Below are 20,028 nucleotides of genomic sequence, written 5' to 3' on the forward strand. Positions count from 1 at the left end.
GAATGAAATAAAATCGAGGCATATCTTAAATGTCTGTCATTTTTGTTTTCTGCTTCTGAATTTGAGAGATTGATGCTGCAACAAGAACATACAGCACAGGACAATGAAGTACCCTTTTGTTTATCCACTTAAACAACTCATCTTTCAGCTAACTGAAATGATCCTAACCGTCCTGTGTAGTCCTAGATCTGGCTAAAATGTATAGAGCACAAATAAGGGAAAAAGAAAACCATATGACACTACCATATACTTCTAAGTAAAAATTACAATCACTGTAATTCACCTATTATGTACGTACATACGATGAAGAGTTACATTCTTCCAACGATTTCTACCACACCAGTGTTTTGTTACTTTGAAACTCTTTCTTTTTTCTTGTCTTGTTAGGGGGGAGGGTCCTTGTCACATTGCTAGGACAAAAGTTTAGTTCATTTGGATTGGAGTTGCGCGAATGGTAGGGTCGCTACTGGAGATGAGTCTATTATTTTCTCTTGTTTTAGGGATGTGATATTTTGTGCTCTCTGTGAGAGGACATTAGCCATTTGAGGACAAAAAATGTCCTTCACATGTGAAGCCTCCCCCAGCGGGACTTTACAAATAGCTTGCACAATTATTGCTACTCCACTACCCAAACACTTTCCAAATCTCTCCACAAAATGCGTTAAAGCCCAAAGGGTAGCCAAGAAAACACATAAATACCAGAAAGCATCTGTTCCAAGACAGGCCATTCTTTTTTCTGTAATCTGTTTCTGCATTACAATGAGCAACTCAAAGAAGCTGAGTGTGGCGCTCTCAAGCATCTTGGTGTTGATGTTGCTACTTGATTTTGGCAGCTCAAACATAGACCAAGATAGGGCGGAATGTGCAGACCAACTAGTAGGGCTTGCCCCATGCCTTCCTTATGTAGGTGGTGATGCCAAAGCTCCCACACTAGACTGTTGCACTGGGATTAAAGGAGTGGAGCAGAAGAGCAAGAAATGCCTCTGTGTCCTAATTAAGGACCGCGACGATCCGAATCTTGGCCTCAAGATCAATGCTACTCTTGCATTACAACTTCCTACTTCTTGTCATGTCCCTGTTAACATATCTAGATGTGTTGGTAAGCCCCTAAACATAAATTAAGAAATTTCTGTATATTAAAGTTTTACATACTTAGATTAACTATGAACAATAGTTTGATCATTTTGGATGTTGGTGATGGATTCAGATCTCTTGAATTTGCCATCAAACTCTCCGGACGCTAAGATGTTCAGGGAATATGCAAACAAGACTGCAGCTAGCAGCACTGCCCCTATAGCCAGTGGTATATCAAATTTTCTTCTTCCAGCTGCATAATCTAAAGCTTCCAATTTTGAACTTGAAGTATAATTTTTGTGAATGGTGATTTAGTTTTTAGAATTTAATAGTTCTTCATCATTTAGCTGTTGTATTTATTCTGCTTGGTTTCTGTTAATAGGGAATTCTACAAGCAATGGTACAGTTGCTCAACCAAAGAGTGATGGTGTGAGCCTGGAAAAGAGATTGCTGGGAGTGGAGATGCTTTTTGGGAGCTTAGCCTTAATGTGGTTTTATACTTAACACCTTGTGTTTTAGGCTTGATTGATATAAGTAAGATGAATTGTCCCTATTTGACCTCTGAGTGTGTGTGTGCTATTTCTACAATTATATTGGATGTATGAATCAATTGGAATCATTTCAAACGAGTGTGTACAAGCTGATTCAACCTTTTTTTATGTCCTGTTGTAATGAAAAATGTACACAAATTTCTAGCAACTTACATCTTCTTTCTTTTTTATTGCCTAACAATTGTGAAGGAAATGAAATTTGGAACCCCATCAATTTTGTATGATCGTTCTGTTGACATACAATGTAAACAGTTTGAAGTTGCTGTAAAGAATGTTGTCATAATTCTGGAATAATATACCCATTCCAAAGCTCCTAATCCTCCACGACGAAGAATGCTTTCCCCACAAGAATCGTTTAAATTGTTGTATTCCAAACCAAAGTACCACTTCAGACTCAGAGCTAGCGTGTAGGTGTCGCTATCTTTCTTTGACTCGCCTAAACTTCCTAACTCCGTATTTGGATCGGTTCATATCCAAATCAACACATGGACTCATCCAACAACAACAAAAATGCCACACGGACTCAAAAGTTTTTAGGCCCACCTTTGCAAAGAAAGCTCATGTGTAGCTCAAGCACAAGTTAGTGTTATAAAACTAAAGAAATTGTGGAGAGAAATTAGATAAATTGAGCTGTAATAGAAATGCTCTGATATTTTCATTGATTCTTTCTCTCTGTCTTCTTCGTTTGTGTATATTTACCAGTAGAAAATGATGCCTAATTATAGACAAGGCAAATGGCTCCTGTGAGTCACGAGGGAGACATCATCATTCTCCTATCCAACATCATTATTTCATCTTTTGACTAAAACATCCCTCTTTTACTCATGTGGGCTTCATCTCTCACTTTACAACACTCCCCCTTGGAGACCACATGTATGGAATATGCCTCGTTAAAACCTTGCCAATAAAAACCCAGTGGGACAAAAAACTGGTCGAAGGGAAAAGAGTACATAACCATGTGTAACATAAAATTCTGTGTATATTGACACGCGTGCGACACTGCCTCGTTAAAACCTTGCCAGGAAAAACCCAGTGGGATAAAAACCTGGACGAAGAAAAAAGAGTACAGTGTGTGAAGGTCTTTATTGACAGCACGCTCCCCCTGATGCTTGGAAAAATATCTTCAAGCCATACTGTTGATCATACTTTGAATATCATAGTTGACGCTGCTTCTGTGAGTCAATCTTGTAATATTGTTGGATGCTCCCCCTGAAGAATATCTCCCCCTGAAATCTTTATGACTAATCTTTTCCAGAAAGCAACCATAGATATTTCCAGAGTCCGCGTATCCAACAAAATTTGGGCTACTTATAAGTTCACTTGAAAAGAATATGCCCGTATATGATTTTACGCGGAGATAGCATCAAATATGCCTCATATCATCCCAAAGTGGTGGTGATGGAGCTGAGCTCTATCTGGAAAATATAATATCCAGTCCAATATTCTTCCGAAAAATTATTTAAGTGCCTAACGGATTACCCACATAAAAATGCTTCAATACTTTCTTAGTATAAGCAAGAATCTCGTTGGCATAATGCTCAATCTTCAGGCCAAGACAAATATTTCCTGAACTCTTCAGGAGTTTTAACTAAGTATTAACTCTTCAGGAGTTTTAATCAATTATCAACTCTTCGGGAGTTGTAATGTGTTGCAACCATATTATAATTAGTGTACTAATTGAGGCAATTTGTATATATTAGTATTGAGTACAGATTTTGTGCTTCAGGCACATGTCCTTCAAAGACTTGCTTATGACAATTTTAATCCTTCAGGGATTTAAGGGATTAAACTTTATGACACATTATATAGCTTTATATCCAGCTATTTGTTCTATTTGTACATCTTTAGGGAATCGCTTCTGATGATATGCTCCGTGCATTTAATAACCCTTAAAGATAATATGTTGGTCTCCGTAAATGTGCAATAGAAAGGCACAATTGCCTCTGTAAATATGGAGAAACCCAACATTTCTAGTTTCTGCCAGAAACATTGTGTCACACAAAAAGGGTATATTCCCTTTTATTCCAAACACCCAAGTATAACTATCAGTATTAACATCTTTTGGGGTTCGTACTATGGGTTTGTTCTTTCACGTTCATTCTCATATGTAATGGAATTGTCTCTTTCCATTTTGGCCAATGATATTGTCGACATTTATTAATAGAACATGGTTCCAATCAACACAGCCCATTGATGATTTGAGTAGCTACTCCAAAACCAAAAACTGTCATTCATCAATTCATGATCCCACCATTCTCATGTGCATGCGCATGCATCAATTATAAGCATTTCTTTGCTTTTGGGTACCCAAGCCACTTCAGGGGGCTTTTATTATGTGAGAATGTGGATTATAACCTCCAATGGATCGTTACTTTACAGGAGGGCGTGGATAATCTCCATTTAGGGAGTTGGAGCATTTAGAACCCATATATCTGTCATACTGCAGGCATGCCACAGATTAATACATACATGTCAATCAATTGTCCTTCTGGGACTTTAAATCATATAATTTGCTACGCATTAGGCGTGCACCGTATTAATATTGACATGTCAAAGGATTGTCCTTCCGGGACTTCAATCCATATCATTTGCTACGCAACAGGCGTGCATCATATTGATCACTGCTATACCCATGTTCTGCCCTTATGGGACTTTAATCTATGCAGTGTATTGTCAATGTATCCAACTTGCAATCTGTGAAATTTGCATTAATAATTCATGGATACATATTAGAATGATACAAGCCATTCTTCTTGAATGGTCCTTTGCATGGTGTTCTTCCGGAACGACCTTATCTCCTCATTTGGTTACCTTTAAGGATGTAGTACAAAATATCAAAACAAGAGTACAAGCATGAAATAATACAAATATTGCTTACATCCTTAGGTGGGAGAAACTTTTCTCAAGTATCATTTAAGCTCGTATCGGCTCTGCAAATATAATGTGACGCTTGATGATCTAGTTATATCCTGCAAGAGCAAAAATACAATCCTTCTGTCTCTGTCAAAAATATAACCCTTAGTGTTAGGATCACTACATGGATTCTTTCTTCGGATGTTCATTCTAAGGAAATAAAATTCCTTATGAATCGAGAGATATAAAAAGAAAGAAAAGATACAAAAATTGTGATATTGATTGCAAGGTAAGGTAAGCAATCAAGGAAGGAAGCTGGTGGGAACAGACAACAAACTCTCATTTCTCCTAGCCTAGAAGAACTCCAGGAGATCAGAGCATGTGGTCATTCTTGCAGCTCCCTGATGTAGCGAAAACGTGATCAGGGATAGTCTCGCTTCTTGAATGGATGATCAGAGATAGTCTCGCTTCTCAAGCATATCGAGTGCTCACTGATATGAAAAGCAAGTGGATATTGCACCATTAGATATGGAGAAAATTGGAGGAAACTGAGTGTATTCTGCAAAGAAAATTTCGTTAGTAACATATTTATACACAAATAAGGGGAATAAGTAAATCTGGTGAATTTCAAATTAACCACAGAAATTTGTGAAGTTCTCGGGGTTCTTTGAAAAAGTAACTCCGTGAAATCCGCAAAGTAAGATCGGTTTTGACGAAAATAATCCTGGAAAACGCCGAAAGTGCCGACAGACATTAATGGAGGCCGCGTGAAGTTTTGGAACCTGGGAAAGAAAAAAAAAAGAATATAGGGATCCGGGGAAATATTGGGATCCTGGAAACGGTGCCACATTTCCACCTATAGATATTGCCTTTGCAAGATCTGATTAGAGTAACTGAGTTTCAATTCAATTCCCTTTCATTCTTTGAAAGTTCAGTTTTTCTAAGGCTTTCCCCAAAACCTTCTTAAAATGGCTTCCTCTTCTTCTCGCCCAAAACATTTCGATTTAAATGTTGATCCCAAAACAACCAGTGACGCCAAAGTTTGGCGGCCATCCTTTGTATCCCAAAACCGTCATCTCACGGTTAATGATTCTGTGATGATGAATGATTTGACTGCTGTCACAGTAGCTAGGAATTTCCTTATTCCTATGGATGACATGTTGTTAACATGGAGGTATGAAGAAGTGGCCATTGATGACTCACTGGCTTTTAGCATTCAGAGTGCTGCTTCTGTTTCTAACTTGGCTAATCGTTTGCGTGTTAGAGCAAACGAGATTCAGGAGCTGAACACTGAAAATTCGTCTCTTCAGAGAAAACTTCATGAGTCTCAACAGGAGGTTGAGAAACTTAAAGAAGAGAATAATGCCTTGTTGAAACTAGTGAGTTCATACTCCGCTGATACGCAGACAAGGCTTGACATGCTGCAGATTTCCAATGAAAAGATTCTGGAAGACCATGAAAGACTCATGGCTAAGCTTAAGAGGCGTCGTCCTCTTCCTGCAGAGGCTTCCATAACATAATGGAATTTTATAGATTTTACAGAGCCTGCTCCTTTCTTGCAGGTGAAGAAAATCTATTCCAGAACATAATGGAATTTTATAGATTTTACAGAACCTGCTCCTTTCTTGCAGGTGAAGAAAATCTATATGTTGTATGCTCCTTTTCTGTTATAATAATTGGGCAAATTTTTAAACTTGCACCTATGGTTTTTACGTTTTTTCAAAATGACGGTTTGGAACCTTTTGCCTTATAGGTTCAAATAACCACAACAAATCTCTCAAGTTACATATTTCAATGCATGTGAGTCTGGAACTTCTGGCCCGGGCTAAAACACGACCTCAGAATTTATTTGCCCTTTTCAAATGGGCATGAAATATGAATTGAGTAAAAGCCATGATAATATTGCAATATAGTAGTGAAGAGCATTAACTACTATATACCCAAAACTTCAGGTTTGGGATCTCTTATATATTTGGATCCATGGGCTTCCGACCCAGATCATATAATATTACAAAATATGTGGAGAGCCTTAATTCATCCTTTGAGGTTTATCCAGATATTATCCATTTCACGGTGTATTCTTAACAACCGAAATTCACAAAATATATTTCTTTCTTGAGGTGTCGATTGTAACAAAATCAAACTTTATCAAATTATTTTCTTATGCCAAAGAGATATGTGGTGTTCCACATTTTGCAATAATACCTCAAGGGTTGTCCATTTAATTGTTGGAACTTCAGGTTCTCAATATTGTCAGATTTTGAACTGCATGCCAAAATCACATATTCTCATGGTGTGGACATTTTTATAATTTCATGTACATATTTCGGAACTTTAGGTCCTTACATAATTGTCCATGTTTTGAGGAACTTTTGACATCTCATTTAATTGATCATCCATGAGTTTAAGGAACTGCAGGTTCCCTTTTGTATATAGTGACATTTTACCCAAAATGGTTAATATTAATGTATATGTCACTATTCATGTATACAGTACTATTCATCAAGTCATGAATTCGTGTCTTATTCAAGTGTACAGTACATTTGCCAAAACAATTACTATTTATGTGTATGGCACTATTAACCAATACGGTATTGTTACATTATCAAGGGACTCCAGGTCCTTATTTACATGTCAAAGATCAATGATCTGCTAGTCCGATATCTTGTTTACAAATATAGTACCGGAGAGACTGCAAGCTCTCATATCATTATCATCGTCCTGATGTAGTTGTATGATGGGGATCAAGGAACTTCTGGTCCTGATCTATAAACTGTAAAAACTCATCATACTGCATAATTAATTCATAAAATAAATTGCTTGTAAATAAATTGCTGGTATGGACGATAAACCCGCACCATACTTTAAACAAATGTAAATGTGCGATAAAGTAAATTCATAAATTAAATTGCCTCATATATGGACGTTAATCCCGCACCATACTTTAAATAATAAAGTAAATGTGCGATAAAATAAATGTGCTTGTATGGGCACTAATTCTACTCCATACTTTTAAATGAAGTAAAGGCAGTTGTGTGGATGATAAATCCGCACCACACTTTTAAATAAATATTATTGTATGGGTAATAAACTTACACCATACAGTAAATAAAATAAATGTGGGGATAAGACCACCACTAAAAATATAGGAGGTGAAAACCGTCCATAGTAAATGTGGGGATAAAAACCACCACTAAAAATATAGGAGGTGAAAACCATCCATAGTATTATATATATTATTATATTAATATATGTAACTAGAAAAGTAGAGACAAGCTTTAGTGCTAGTCTGCCTTCCGTTTGTCTGCTCCCTTAATTGATAATTTCATGAGAAATGCTAGCAACCTTCTCTCTAACCTTCTCCTTTGGACCTTCTCCCCTCTTTGCTTGACATGTGCCATTCTCTCTACACTTAAAACAATGCCATTAATATATTATACAAGCTAACTTTTGCTTTCCAAGTTTACCCTTATTACATGTATTCAATTTATCCAAAAAAAATTCTCAACTTTCTTACCATCTTATTATTTTTTTTTTATAAAGAAAATATCTGTTTTTTTTAAAAAAAAAAAAAAAAGAGGAAATGTCCCCTTTTTTTTTAACGTCAAGTTTAGACTTTTTTTAAAAAAAATCTAAACCCTTTGTGTTTTATAAATAAAATTAAAAAAAGGGACATTTCCTCTTTTAAGAAAAAAAGCACATATTTTCTTTAAAAAAATAATTTACGTTAAAAAAAGATTAATAAGATGGTAAGAAAGTTGTGAATTTTTTTTGGATAAATTGAATACATGTAATAAGGGTAAACTTGGAAAGCAAAAGTTAGCTTGTATAATATAGGGTTATTCGCAGCAATGGCCCCTCAACTATACCCCAAGTTACACTTTGGTCATTGAACTCAAATATTAGTTGCAGAGGTCACTCAATTAAGTGTTTTGTTGCACCGTTAGTCCTACCGTCAAGTCTGTTACTTTTTCTGTTTAAAATGATGACGTGGCAAGCATCTCTTAAATTATTGATGGGCAAATGTGACTTTTCAGTTAAGATTATTTGTAGCAATGATCCCTCAACTATACTCGGAGTTACATTTTGGTCACGCAATTAGGTGTTGTGTTGCACCATTAGTCCCTACCGTTAGAGAGACTTGACGGTAGGACTAACGGTGCAACAAAACACCTAATTGAGTGACCTCTGCAACTAATATTTGAGTTGAGTGACCAAAGTGTAACTTGTGGTATAGTTGAGGGACCATTGCTGAGAATAATCCTATAATATATTAATGGCATTGTTTTAAGTGTAGAGAGAATGACACATGTCAAGCAAAGAGGGGAGAAGGTCCAAAGGAGAAGGTTAGAGAGAAGGTTGCTAGCATTCCCCTAATTTCATAAATAAAGTAGATGAACATGAACCTGCACAAGCTTCTCCTGCACACCTTTACTTGCTTTATGATCAATATGATTATAGGATAATAATAAAATAATAGAGAATATATGGGGCAGAGAGCTTATTGATTATTCTTTCGGTGGGTTTGCTGTTCTCCTTGGAAGGTTTGAAGATTTGCTTCTTCTTCTTCCTCTGCTTTCTTTCTTGTTCACGAAGTCCCTGGATGTAGTCAATGGCGTCTTTGGTTATAGAAGCCTTTTCCATCTTGCTTATTCTGGGGCCACTGCTCTAAGAGCAAAGAGCCTTTCGTTGAGCTCCTTCGTCCTATTCCTCTCTCTCGTGGGTCCTTGACGGTCGTCAAATTCAGTGGGCTGGGCGACATTGGACTTGTCGTCCTCTTGGGGTTTATCATCCGAGAGTGGTTGTGTATATTTTTGGGGAGAGAGAGCGAGAGATTTGGGTTTAGAGGCAGATATCAGTTTTTGATGATGATAATGAGGAAGAAGAAAAAGGAATAAGGTCTGGTTTCATCAGAGAATTCAGCTGGTATATTTGAAAGCGAATTCATGCTGACGTGTTATAAAACTAAAGAAATTGTGGAGAGAAATTAGAGAAATTGAGCTGTAATAGAAATGCTCTGATATTTTCATTGATTCTTTCTCTCTGTCTTCTTCGTTTGTGTATATTTACCAGTAGAAAATGATGCCTAATTATAGACAAGGCAAATGGCTCCTGTGAGTCACGAGGGAGACATCATCATTCTCCTATCCAACATCATTATTTCACCTTTTGACTAAAACATCCCTCTTTTACTCATGTGGGCTTCATCTCTCACTTTACAACAGTTTGCAACTTTTCTGACTCAAAAAAACACAAGTTAGCAGCTTCGTCTGATTTGGCATTACGATCCTAAAGGTATTTTCACTGTCAAAAGTGCGTATCATGTGGCTTTACCATCTATTCAACAAACTTGTTTGTCTGCATCTTCCTCTTCTACTGTGGGCAATGACTACACTCGTCTCCGGGCTGCTGTGTGGAATGCTAATTGTCCTGGGAAAATTAAGCATTGCGTTTGGCGTGCTATCTCCGATATCTTGCCTACTCGCTCAAACTTATCTAAGCGAGGGGTTAAAGTGGATCCCCATTGTCTTGCTTGCGGCACCTCTGTAGAAACTATTTCTCATGTTCTGTACTTTTGCTTAGTTTTGATGATCCTCTGGGCAATCTGGAAGGAGCGTAACTCTCATTTGTGGGAGGGATCTCGGACTTCTCCCGATAATGTGGCTATTCTTGCTGCGTCTTGGCTTTCGGACTACACCATGGCAAACTCTGTTCCTCACATTCATAGAACTATCGAGCCCCCCAAGTGGCAGCCTCCTCCAGTTGGGTGTTTCAAGATCAATGTTGACGGGGCTCTGAACTGTGCTCTCGGCTTGGGTGGCGTTGGTGTGGTGATTCGTGATTCTCTGGGTAACTTCATTTCTGCCTGCATCAAACGTTTCACTTCTGTTTTTCAGGCTGACCACATTGAGCTGCTGGCTGTGTGTGAGGGCTTTCGCCTGGGTTCTTCCCTTGGTCTCTCTCCGCTTGCCCTAGAGTCCGACTCTCTTAATACTGTGCAAGCTATTTTATCGAGGAATCCTGATTCCTCTTCTCTCTGCCATCTCTTTGAAGATGCTAGGACTCTTTTGAGTCATCTCCCCGAGACAACGCTCTCCCATGTCTCGCGTCTCTGTAATGGGGCTGCTCACCGCCTCGCTAGATTTTCTTTGTCTGTTAATGACTTTGTCTCTTGGCTTGAGGACCCTCCTGTTTTGATCCAGGACGTTCTCTCCAAAGATTGTAACTTGCTTTAATTTCTTTTCTCAATATATCGTTCCCTTTCAAAAAAAAAAAAAAAAAAAAAAAAAAAAAAAACTCCTAAAACTAGGTAAAGTTATGGTTGATGAAATGTAAACAATGCTTTGGTGTACCTTTCTATTTTAATTTTTTTTTCCTTTTTTGGGTTATGACGCATGAATTTTTCGGTTTTTTTTTTTTTTGTGGGATAGACATGAAAACTGTTTTTATTGGTCACTTGAGAATTCATTGGATAAGGATAAATTTAACCGTTTTTTTTTTTGGTCATATTTGATACAAGTCATTTTATCCTCTTTTTTGTTTTTTGGCTTTTATCCCGAGAATTTTCTAAAAAAATTATTGGTGTTGACACATTTTCTGTACCTACCCACCTGGATGGACTTTCAATTAATACCATATAGACCCCAAATAAATCCAACCGCCCAAGTCTCCGGAATCCAACGGTGTATAATTCTCTAAGCCCTTACGTCCTCTATATATATACCCAAAACCTGGCCTTCCCAGAAAATCCAGTCTGCAAAGATATACCAAATCCAAAGCACCCAACTTTTTCCGTTCAAAGGTCAAACTCACACGCTCTCTCTCTAAACCCGACCCGGACATGGCATTGAAACCGAAAGCCCATCTGGGTCTGATCCCAATTCTCCTCTTCTTCATCTCCATCAACCCCAGACCTTCTCTTTCGCTCTCTGAGAGCCCTGCAACAGTGTTCGAGATTTTACCCAAATATGGGCTCCCAAGTGGGCTTCTACCCGCGTCGGTTTCGAACTACACGTTGTCCGACGATGGCCGATTCGTCGTCGTTTTGGGGAAGCCTTGCTACGTGCAGTTCGAGTACTTGGTCTACTACGAGAAGACCATAACTGGCAAGCTCACCTATGGCGCGATCACAGAGTTGAAAGGCATTCAGGTCCAAAGGTTCTTGTTTTGGTTCGATGTGGACGAAATCAGAGTCGATTTGCCGCCTTCTGATAGCATTTACTTCACTGTGGGCATTATTAACAAGAAGCTCGATGTGGATCAGTTCGAAAATGTCCATTCTTGCCGCAATGGGTTATCGAGTTCTTGTCTCGGGTCGTTGAAACGGGGTATTCAGGTACTTATTTATCGGGTTCTTTTGTTCTGATTATGTTTGGATCTTTGCGTTCTGTTTTTATTGAATTCATTTTGTGCGCTTTTCAGTATGGGTGTGTGTTTATAGTGCTGGAGCTAAATAATATATATCGAAGTATATTTTAATTCTTGGACTGGTCTTCTTTATTAAAAAGGATCAGTTTTCTTTGTAAGGATTCCCCCTTTGTTTATGTGTATGTATGTTCATGCGTACAGCTCTTGATATTTATCAGAGGTTTATTTCAATTCCTGGATAATCTTTTTTCCCCCCGATAATTGACAATGGAGTTTACTCATCGAATATTGTGATAGTAATTTGCTCAATCCTGTTTTGTATGACGTTCATGCGTTGAATTCGAATGGACTAGGAATTGTTTTTTGTGGAATGAAGTTATGGAGGGTTTCATAGAATGGTTGAAAACTTGGAATGTGACAGCATGCTTTTAAGTGTACTTGAAATTGAATGAAAATCGAGTGTGTGAGTATCGTGAACTTGAACCAGGACACCCAATTTTAGGAAATGTTTAGTAGAAAGCCCCTCCTAAGTTCATTAAACTCCTGTTCGGTGCAAATGCATGATCATTATAAATTCTTTATACCAACGTGCATTTTGTGCACTCTGCTAATTTGCCTGGTAATATGCTATAAGGTCATTGTTGTGGATTATGGTTCTTATGGTACTATAAAATGGTTTCATTCTGTGCTTGGGAATGGGGACTTGGGAAGTTGATTATTGCTTTTCATGCTTACCAATCTCTGATTCTAACTTTTGTGTGCGGTACACCTTAAATGTTAATCTATAATCTTCATTACAAATTGCAACATTTGAAATTGCCCCACGGGGTAAATAAGGGTGTGTGTAAGATTCATGCAATGTTATTTATCTTTCCAGAATTTGAGAAATCTTGAGTTTTTGGAGTAAGTCTAAGCATGGGTGTTGTGTCTTTTAGGGATAAAATTGTTGTTTCCTTGACTTAGTATTGTTAATTTAGAAAGTTAGGAACAAAGAAGGTACACTAAAAAAGAAACTCTGACAATGAAACAAGTAGGTTTAACAGAACTCTTCAATCAGGCGAGAATTAATCCTTCCATAGGGCATAGTTAATCTTTAAGTCATTTTGCTCTGTTGGAAAGCTTGGAATAGATAAGAACCAGGTGTTGAGTGTGGTCTTTTATTGCCTTCAAAAGCAGGAAAAGGCCTTACAATCACATGATTACAAGTGACCAAGCTTTTGCTTGATCTGTGGAAAAAATGCAAAATATGATTATGAGGAGCTGATGTTAAAGGTGGTTTGTGTCTGATAAATTAGAAAGAATGTAAAGATGCATTAGTACCTTCTTACTCCAACATAAAATTTGATGGTTATTGAAGTTTCTTAAATATGGAGTGGTGTAGTTGCTTGTCTCTGAGATGTTGAGCATTTCACCTACTCTAGGTAGCACAATCACCAATACTGATACTCATCATCGTCATCCTGGGCTCTCTTAAATACATGGGTCAGCCATATCATTCATGTTCCACTCTTTCTATTATCTACAAGGCCTTGTTTTTCTTTCCCGGGTATTCCTTGTTCCCATATTACGTTGGGTCAATAATCTAAGTCTTTTACTTTCAGTTTTAGTTTCTCTCGCTTTGGTTATAGCTGCATCTAGTGGTCTATATTGTAAGCCTGCTGTCTCTTATTTTATTTATTTATAGGTGCCACTCCCATTGCTTACCGTCTTCAAAGTTCCTGCATCAATTGATAAACTTGCCTTCCTGATCTTTTCAGAGGTGATATCAAGAGATGCTGAACATTCTTGTTTTCTAAGTGTACATCTCACTAAGATTACTTATTTGGATAGTTTCTTATTTGGATTTAGCTGATAGATTGACCGAATATCTGCATTAAGTGAGATTTAGAGTTCAAATCTATTTTCCATATCATTTGTGTACCCCCTTCAAAATTGGAATATGTACTTGTGAACTTCTCACTACTGATATGTATATAACTTCTTCTTGTCCTGTGGTGATTTGCAGCTTCCATCTCCAGTGGAAGATATTGAGATGCTAATTACTGAGTAGGTACCACCAAGTGGTTTTGTTGTACGTTGTAGTGGCAGAGCAAAGGCTCTCCGAGTTAGTTCACACGTTCAGGCTCACAACCCATTGAGTTTGGTTTTAGTGGAATCGAGTTTGTTATGTACTTACTGGACATGTTCGGTGGTTGTATTCCATAAGGGAATTTACCTGTGTTACTGTAACTGTGTAGTCTGTATCTGCTGTGTAAAGGAGTTAATCTTGTATATTACGTTTGATGTTAAAACTTGTATTGTACCCATTGACACCAATGAATGGTAAAAGGTGATTTCGTCCATCGTGTTGCTTATATCTTGGAAGTGTTGTGGAAGAGTATGGAAATTGGACGCAAAAGATCTCCTTGCTCTGACATCTTTGTGAAAAGAATGTATAAGTATGTCTTTATGTTAGTTTCATTAACTAAAAGATTAATCTGGAAAGGTTAAAAAGATGAATTAAGTTGTTAGCTGAAGATTATTCAATAAATAGTACCAGAGGTGCATGAAATATGATGTTTTGAATCTGGAGGGGGAAGATGATACGGTACCTCTCTTTGATTGTAAGAAGTCGAGGTTACCTTCTGTGGGGAATGGAACTGATTTTCTCCCTACTTCCACTCTTATGTCAATTCTTATCTCCTTTATTTTGTTTTCGGATAAAGAAAGTGGAAACAAGAATTTGACATTAAAGTGAACGTTTTTGTTACAATTTCAGCTGGGTTAGAAGCACTTTTTGACAATCAAAAGCTAGATAAACATGTTGCTTCAGAAGCACTAAAGGACTGCAAACTCCCCAAATTCCTGTATTGAAATCCAAGTCCAACCGAAGTATAAAACCATGGAATTTGACTCCCATTGTCAACATCTTGGCTACTCCTGTTATCTGCATCAACACCAATCATTTGCTTAGGAATTGGAAATATAAGAGGACATTTACTTGTTGAAATAACAGAAGATTCAATTGGGAGGAGCAGGACAATCAAATAACAGAGCATTTAGTGCTTAGATAGTCTGCATTGCATTCTATAACTACTGTGATGAGCAGAACATTGAATGGTGAGTAACTTCACAAATATCATATGAAGTAGACTACTTTTTATCTGCAATATATGTCTGTGAATTTATACATATAATATATATTTTGAAGACTGCTATATTCTGAAATGCTTGTGGATTTTATTACTTTCTTTTAACTGAAAGAATAGTCTTAAAGAAAACGAAGACATAATTTAGTGCCTTACAACAGTAACAAAACAAAGAAGAGAAACATTACAAGTATAAAGTACAAGATATAAGTCTTTAAAAAAATATTATAATTTTTTATTTGTTAATTATACTTTTTTTATTGTTAATAAATTTTTGTCTTTAAAAAATAGCCGATTTTTTTTATAAATATTTTTAAAAAAAACTGAAATTAGCAAAAATACACTTGAAAATAACTCACATGTTATTATTTTCAAATTGTACTACCAGACACGTTTTCATTGTTTTTATTTTGTGAAGATGTTTTCTAATTAATCAACCAGACGCATTAAAAAAGCAAATTCCTTTTCTTGTTTTTATTCTCTTAAAATATTCTAAGAAAACATTCTCCGAACGACACTTACATGAGGAAAAAAGAAACTTGAAAGATGCTTATCTCTGCAGCTCCCTAAGCATTAAAGGACCAGAAACTCCCCAAAATCCTACAATGAACCCAAACACAACAAAAAAATGAAACCATGGAATTTTTTGCCCGTTCTCCTCATCTTGAGTGTTCTTATTATCTCTATCGACACCATTACTTGGTCTGCACTCATTTGAAAGTGGGGCACCGAAAAGTTTAAGCTTCCCCTCAAATACAGAGGCATTGAAGCGTTGGAGCTGAGTGCTTTTTGGTATTGGCCCTTCCAGATTTGATCAGTGAGCTCACACACAACCACTTAAATCCAAAGAGTTAGGTGATCAACCTGCACTAGCATGTTTCTTTGTTGATGTGCTGTTTAGTTACGTTGCGCGCACAGGTTCTTATAAAATATGGAGCAAATCAAAGAGTTAGAACAAGCAAAGCCAAGAAGAATAAGGAAGATAGAATTGTCCTTGAAAATTCATGGCCGGTTCACATAAATAAAGATGCTCTACTTCCACAAGCCATTGGAGATGCTGACATAAATCTTAATTAAATAAAGCATGTTCTTCGCAAGCTACATATTGCAAGCTTCTCTAATCCTCAGATACCACTAGACATGTTGGCCATAGAAATCTTGGATGATTTTCCTCTTATATATACATTATGATTTTGGCAACAAAAACTTCAAAGTCTTCGTTAATTATTCCTTCTTTTTTGAGTTGAGTTGAAACGGTACAGAGAAAACAAACAAAGAGTCGAAGACTCTAAGAAATATTTAATTAGGATTGCAGTGACTAGGACTTCACTGTACAGAATCAGCCTGGTATTCCTTCTTTTTTCTTCCGAGAATGGTAGCTGCTGATTGATGTGAGTCCCACAGCAAGCCCATCAATCAACCAATGGCTGACATAGACAAGTTCTGCACTGTATTGAATTTGCAGCCCCTGCATACCTTCTTGTTGCATTGGAGAATGCTGGAGATGGTCGACCTTGACAATTAAAACTATTTTCTCCTTAGTTTATTGTTTTTCTTTTAATCTATTCAAGTAAATTTAATCTAAGGAAATTTGTTGCTGAAACACACTTAGATTTGTAAACATATAAGAAGAGTATCTATTGTTTGTATGTTCATGTAAAATTGCTTCTATTTGCCAATCAAGGATATTAAAGATATTCACGTTCATCTTAATAGGTTGGAGTTTCTGCAACATAGGTGGGTTGCTCAATCTGTTACTATCTTGGGAACAGAATTGTCGACGTGCAGAACCTTGGGGGAGATAAGAACAAGGTATTGAGCATTGTCTTCTATTAATTCAAAAACCTATCGTTACCTTGCCATTTTGGTGTTAAGGGAAAGGCTTTACTATCATATGATTATGAGAGGCTTCGCTATGTATTATAAATAAGAAGGTTTGTGGTTTGATTCATTAGAAGGTTATATAATGATCCATTAACACCAGTCCCCTCTAAACCAAATTTAACAGTTACTGATGTTTTCTTAAATATGGAGTGGCATGGATAACTCAGGCTTATAGAGAAACAAAGAGTCAAAGAGTGTAGGAAATAATAAGGATTACAGACAGGGACTTATACTAGATAATATACATGATGAGCCATAACTTATACTATATATAATTGCTATATTAACAAAAAAGAAAAAGAAAAAAGCAACAGGAACAGGAACAGGAAAGTAAAAGATAAAAAAGTAGAATTTAGTTTCTAAGTCTTCTCTGCATCCTGGTCATCCACACGGTGATGAGCCTGTCTTGCACTTTGCCTAGGGCTTGAAAACATGCATATCGCCACGTCTTCTTAACCATTAAAGGACCAAACACTCCCCAGAATCCTATAATGAACCCAAGCAACACAGAAATATAAAACCATGGAATTTGATGCCCATTCTGATCCTCATCTTGATGGTTCTTATTATCTCCGCCAACGCCATTAATTGTTCTGCACTCATTTGGAAGTGGGGCACCACAAAGTTTAGGATTTCCCTCAAATACAGAGGCGTTGAAGCTCTGGAGCTGAGTGCTTCTTGGTATTGGTCCTTCCAGATTATTGTATGAGACATTAAAAGATTTCAAGAAATTGAGGCTTGCCAATGACGCTGGGAGTTTTCCAGAAAAATGATTCACGGAAACGTCCAATATCTCCAAGTTTTTTAGGTTGGATATTTGGTCCGGAATGCTGCCAGAGAAGTTGTTGACACCAAGATACAACACATGGAGAAGCTGCAATCGGCCTATCTCAGTAGGTATGCTGCCACTGATGCTATTGTTGTATAGGAATATGGACGGTGCAAGGTGAGACAAATAGTTGTACTGTAAAGCATGTGCATACGACAAAAAGTTGTAATTTGTATCTTTGGCTAGAATCAGGGGTATTGAGGCGAACATAGGCAATTCAAGATATCCCCGATCTAGTTGAGCTGCAGTTTGTTCCGATGCCAACATTGGAAGTCTGCAAAGTTCCTTTGGAAATTCACCTGAAATTTGGTTGAATGACAAGTCTAAATAGAAGAGCCTTGGAAGAGTTCCCAACCAACTAGGAATTGACCCTGTGATTCTGTTATGAAACAGATTCAAGAACTCTAGCTTCTTTAGTTTAGATAACCATACCGGTATTTGTCCAGAGAACTCACAATGACTTAAATCCAAAAGTCGAAGCTTTTGGAATCCATCAAATTCAACTATGCCCTCGTCAGAGGGCATATCCTCACCTACAAAACTAGATGTCAATGACAGGAATACGAGACTTTCACATCGCATCAGTATTTTCATTGCTCCTGTTACATTGGTCAGTGAGTTAAAACCAAGCGAGAGGAAGGACAGATATTTTAGTGAAAGGATCTCAGGTTGTATTTGTCCCTTGAGATGGTTAATGCTCAGTCGAATTGCTTTAAGTGACTTGCATGAGTAAAGGCTTGTTGGCAACATACCAGTGAAGTTGTTATTCATTAGATCAAGTTTACTAAGTTGACTAAACCTGGAGAAATTAATAGCAGAGATGTCTCCTTCAAAGTTGTTGAATCGCAGACTCAACTCTATAAGTTTTGTACAATTCATCAATGATGACGGCAGCAAACCTTCTAGTTTGTTGGCATAAAGGAGCATGAGTTTCAAATTGGAGAGCTTCCCAATATTAGCAGGAAGCATGCCACTAAAACCGTTAGAGTTAAGATCAAGGATAGTGAGAATGGTGAGGTTCACAATTCTATCACTCATGGCTCCATAAAGTGAATTAGCAGGTAATGCAATTTGTTCAAGTGTGGTAGCATTATATATATCTTCTGGAAGTAATCCTGAGAGGTTATTGTAACCAGCATGAAAAACCTGCAGTTGGAGACACTGCCCTAGTCCAGGAGATATATTGCCACTGAATTTATTGAGTGAAAAATCCAATAGCTTAATCAAGGGAGAAGAATGAAGACAAATGGTGGATGGGATAGAACCTGAGAAAGTGTTGTTGCTGACGCTGAAACTAGTCAAATTCCTAGCTTCTTGGAAAAACGAAGATGGAATTACACCATAGAAGTGATTACTGGACAAATCAACCATCCGGATCATATTTCTGGATGGTAGAGAATCTGGTAGCTCTCCGGAAAGAAGGTTATAGCTCAAATCAAGGATCTCAAGATTATTCAAGGACGAGAAGAATGTGGATTGATCTAGTGAACCGTAAAGTGAGTTGTGGGATAGATTCAGGTACCTGAGATGTGTGAGATTTCCAAGTGACAAGGGAAAGTTACCTCCTTTGAGTCCTTTGGAGGGTAAGTCCACATCGGTAACCCAACCATCGTGATTACAACTAATGCCCTCCCAATGGCAACAATCAAGGGAAGTCCAATTTAAAGGAGGAGAAGACAGACTGAGGATGAAGGACAGGAGAGAGCTGCGGTCGGTTTGGTTGCATGCATGAATGATATTGGTAGATATAATGGAAGAGAATAGGAAGATGAATAGGAAGCCATGAGGCATTAGGTGATCAACCTGTACTAGCATGTTTCTTTGTTGATGTGCTGTTTAATTATGTTGCTCACAGGTTCTTATAAATATGGAGCAAATCAAAGAGTTCGAACTTAGAAGTAAAGCCAAGAATAAGAATAAGAATAAGGAAGGGACAATATATCATTGTCCTGGAAAATTCATGGCTGGTTTACATAAATAAAGATAAGATATTCTATTTCCACAAGCTACTCGAGACTTTGACATAAAATCTTAAAAATAAAGCATGTTCTTCGCAAGCTACTTATTTATGTGTAATTCCAAGCTTATCTAATCCCCAGATACAACTAGGCTTGTTGACCGTAGAAATTCTTGGATGGTTTTCCTCTGGTGCATATAAATTATGATTTTGGCTGCAAAAACTTCAGAGTCTTCTTTCTTTCCTTAATGTTTGAGTCTTTGAGTTGAAATGGAACAGAGAAAATAAAAAAAGAGTCAAGGACTGGAGGAAATGTTTAATTAGAAGGATTGCAGAGACAATGACTTCACTGTATAGACTCAGCCTGGTATGCCTTCTTTCTTC

General features: G+C 37.3%; 3 protein-coding genes and 1 pseudogene across 3 annotated transcripts; 3 read left to right on the forward strand and 1 right to left on the reverse strand.

Moving 5' to 3' along the window:
• Positions 1 to 601: 601 nt before the first annotated feature.
• Positions 602 to 1,773, forward strand: LOC110762962 (Bifunctional inhibitor/lipid-transfer protein/seed storage 2S albumin superfamily protein). The gene is made up of 3 exons (XM_021965693.2): positions 602 to 1,099; positions 1,208 to 1,303; positions 1,457 to 1,773. Exons 1-3 carry the CDS (start codon positions 760 to 762, stop codon positions 1,576 to 1,578), a joined length of 558 nt encoding a protein of 185 aa, XP_021821385.2. The 5' UTR covers positions 602 to 759; the 3' UTR covers positions 1,579 to 1,773.
• A 7,810-nt stretch (positions 1,774 to 9,583) lies between these two features.
• LOC148294169 (uncharacterized) lies at positions 9,584 to 10,714 on the forward strand. Its single transcript, XM_088254745.1, has 2 exons — positions 9,584 to 9,592; positions 9,743 to 10,714. Exons 1-2 carry the CDS (start codon positions 9,584 to 9,586, stop codon positions 10,712 to 10,714), a joined length of 981 nt encoding a protein of 326 aa, XP_088110871.1.
• A 495-nt stretch (positions 10,715 to 11,209) lies between these two features.
• LOC110763010 (transmembrane protein, putative (Protein of unknown function, DUF538)) lies at positions 11,210 to 14,188 on the forward strand. The gene is made up of 2 exons (XM_021965742.2): positions 11,210 to 11,814; positions 13,852 to 14,188. Exons 1-2 carry the CDS (start codon positions 11,320 to 11,322, stop codon positions 13,894 to 13,896), a joined length of 540 nt encoding a protein of 179 aa, XP_021821434.1. The 5' UTR covers positions 11,210 to 11,319; the 3' UTR covers positions 13,897 to 14,188.
• A 2,525-nt stretch (positions 14,189 to 16,713) lies between these two features.
• LOC110762991 (receptor-like protein 2 pseudogene) lies at positions 16,714 to 19,682 on the reverse strand (annotated as a pseudogene).
• Between the last annotated feature and the right edge of the window lie 346 nt (positions 19,683 to 20,028).

The sequence above is a fragment of the Prunus avium genome, chromosome 6 (genome assembly GCF_965620075.1).
Source record: "Prunus avium chromosome 6, drPruAviu1.hap1.1, whole genome shotgun sequence".
In the NCBI taxonomy this organism is placed as follows: domain Eukaryota; kingdom Viridiplantae; phylum Streptophyta; class Magnoliopsida; order Rosales; family Rosaceae; genus Prunus; species Prunus avium.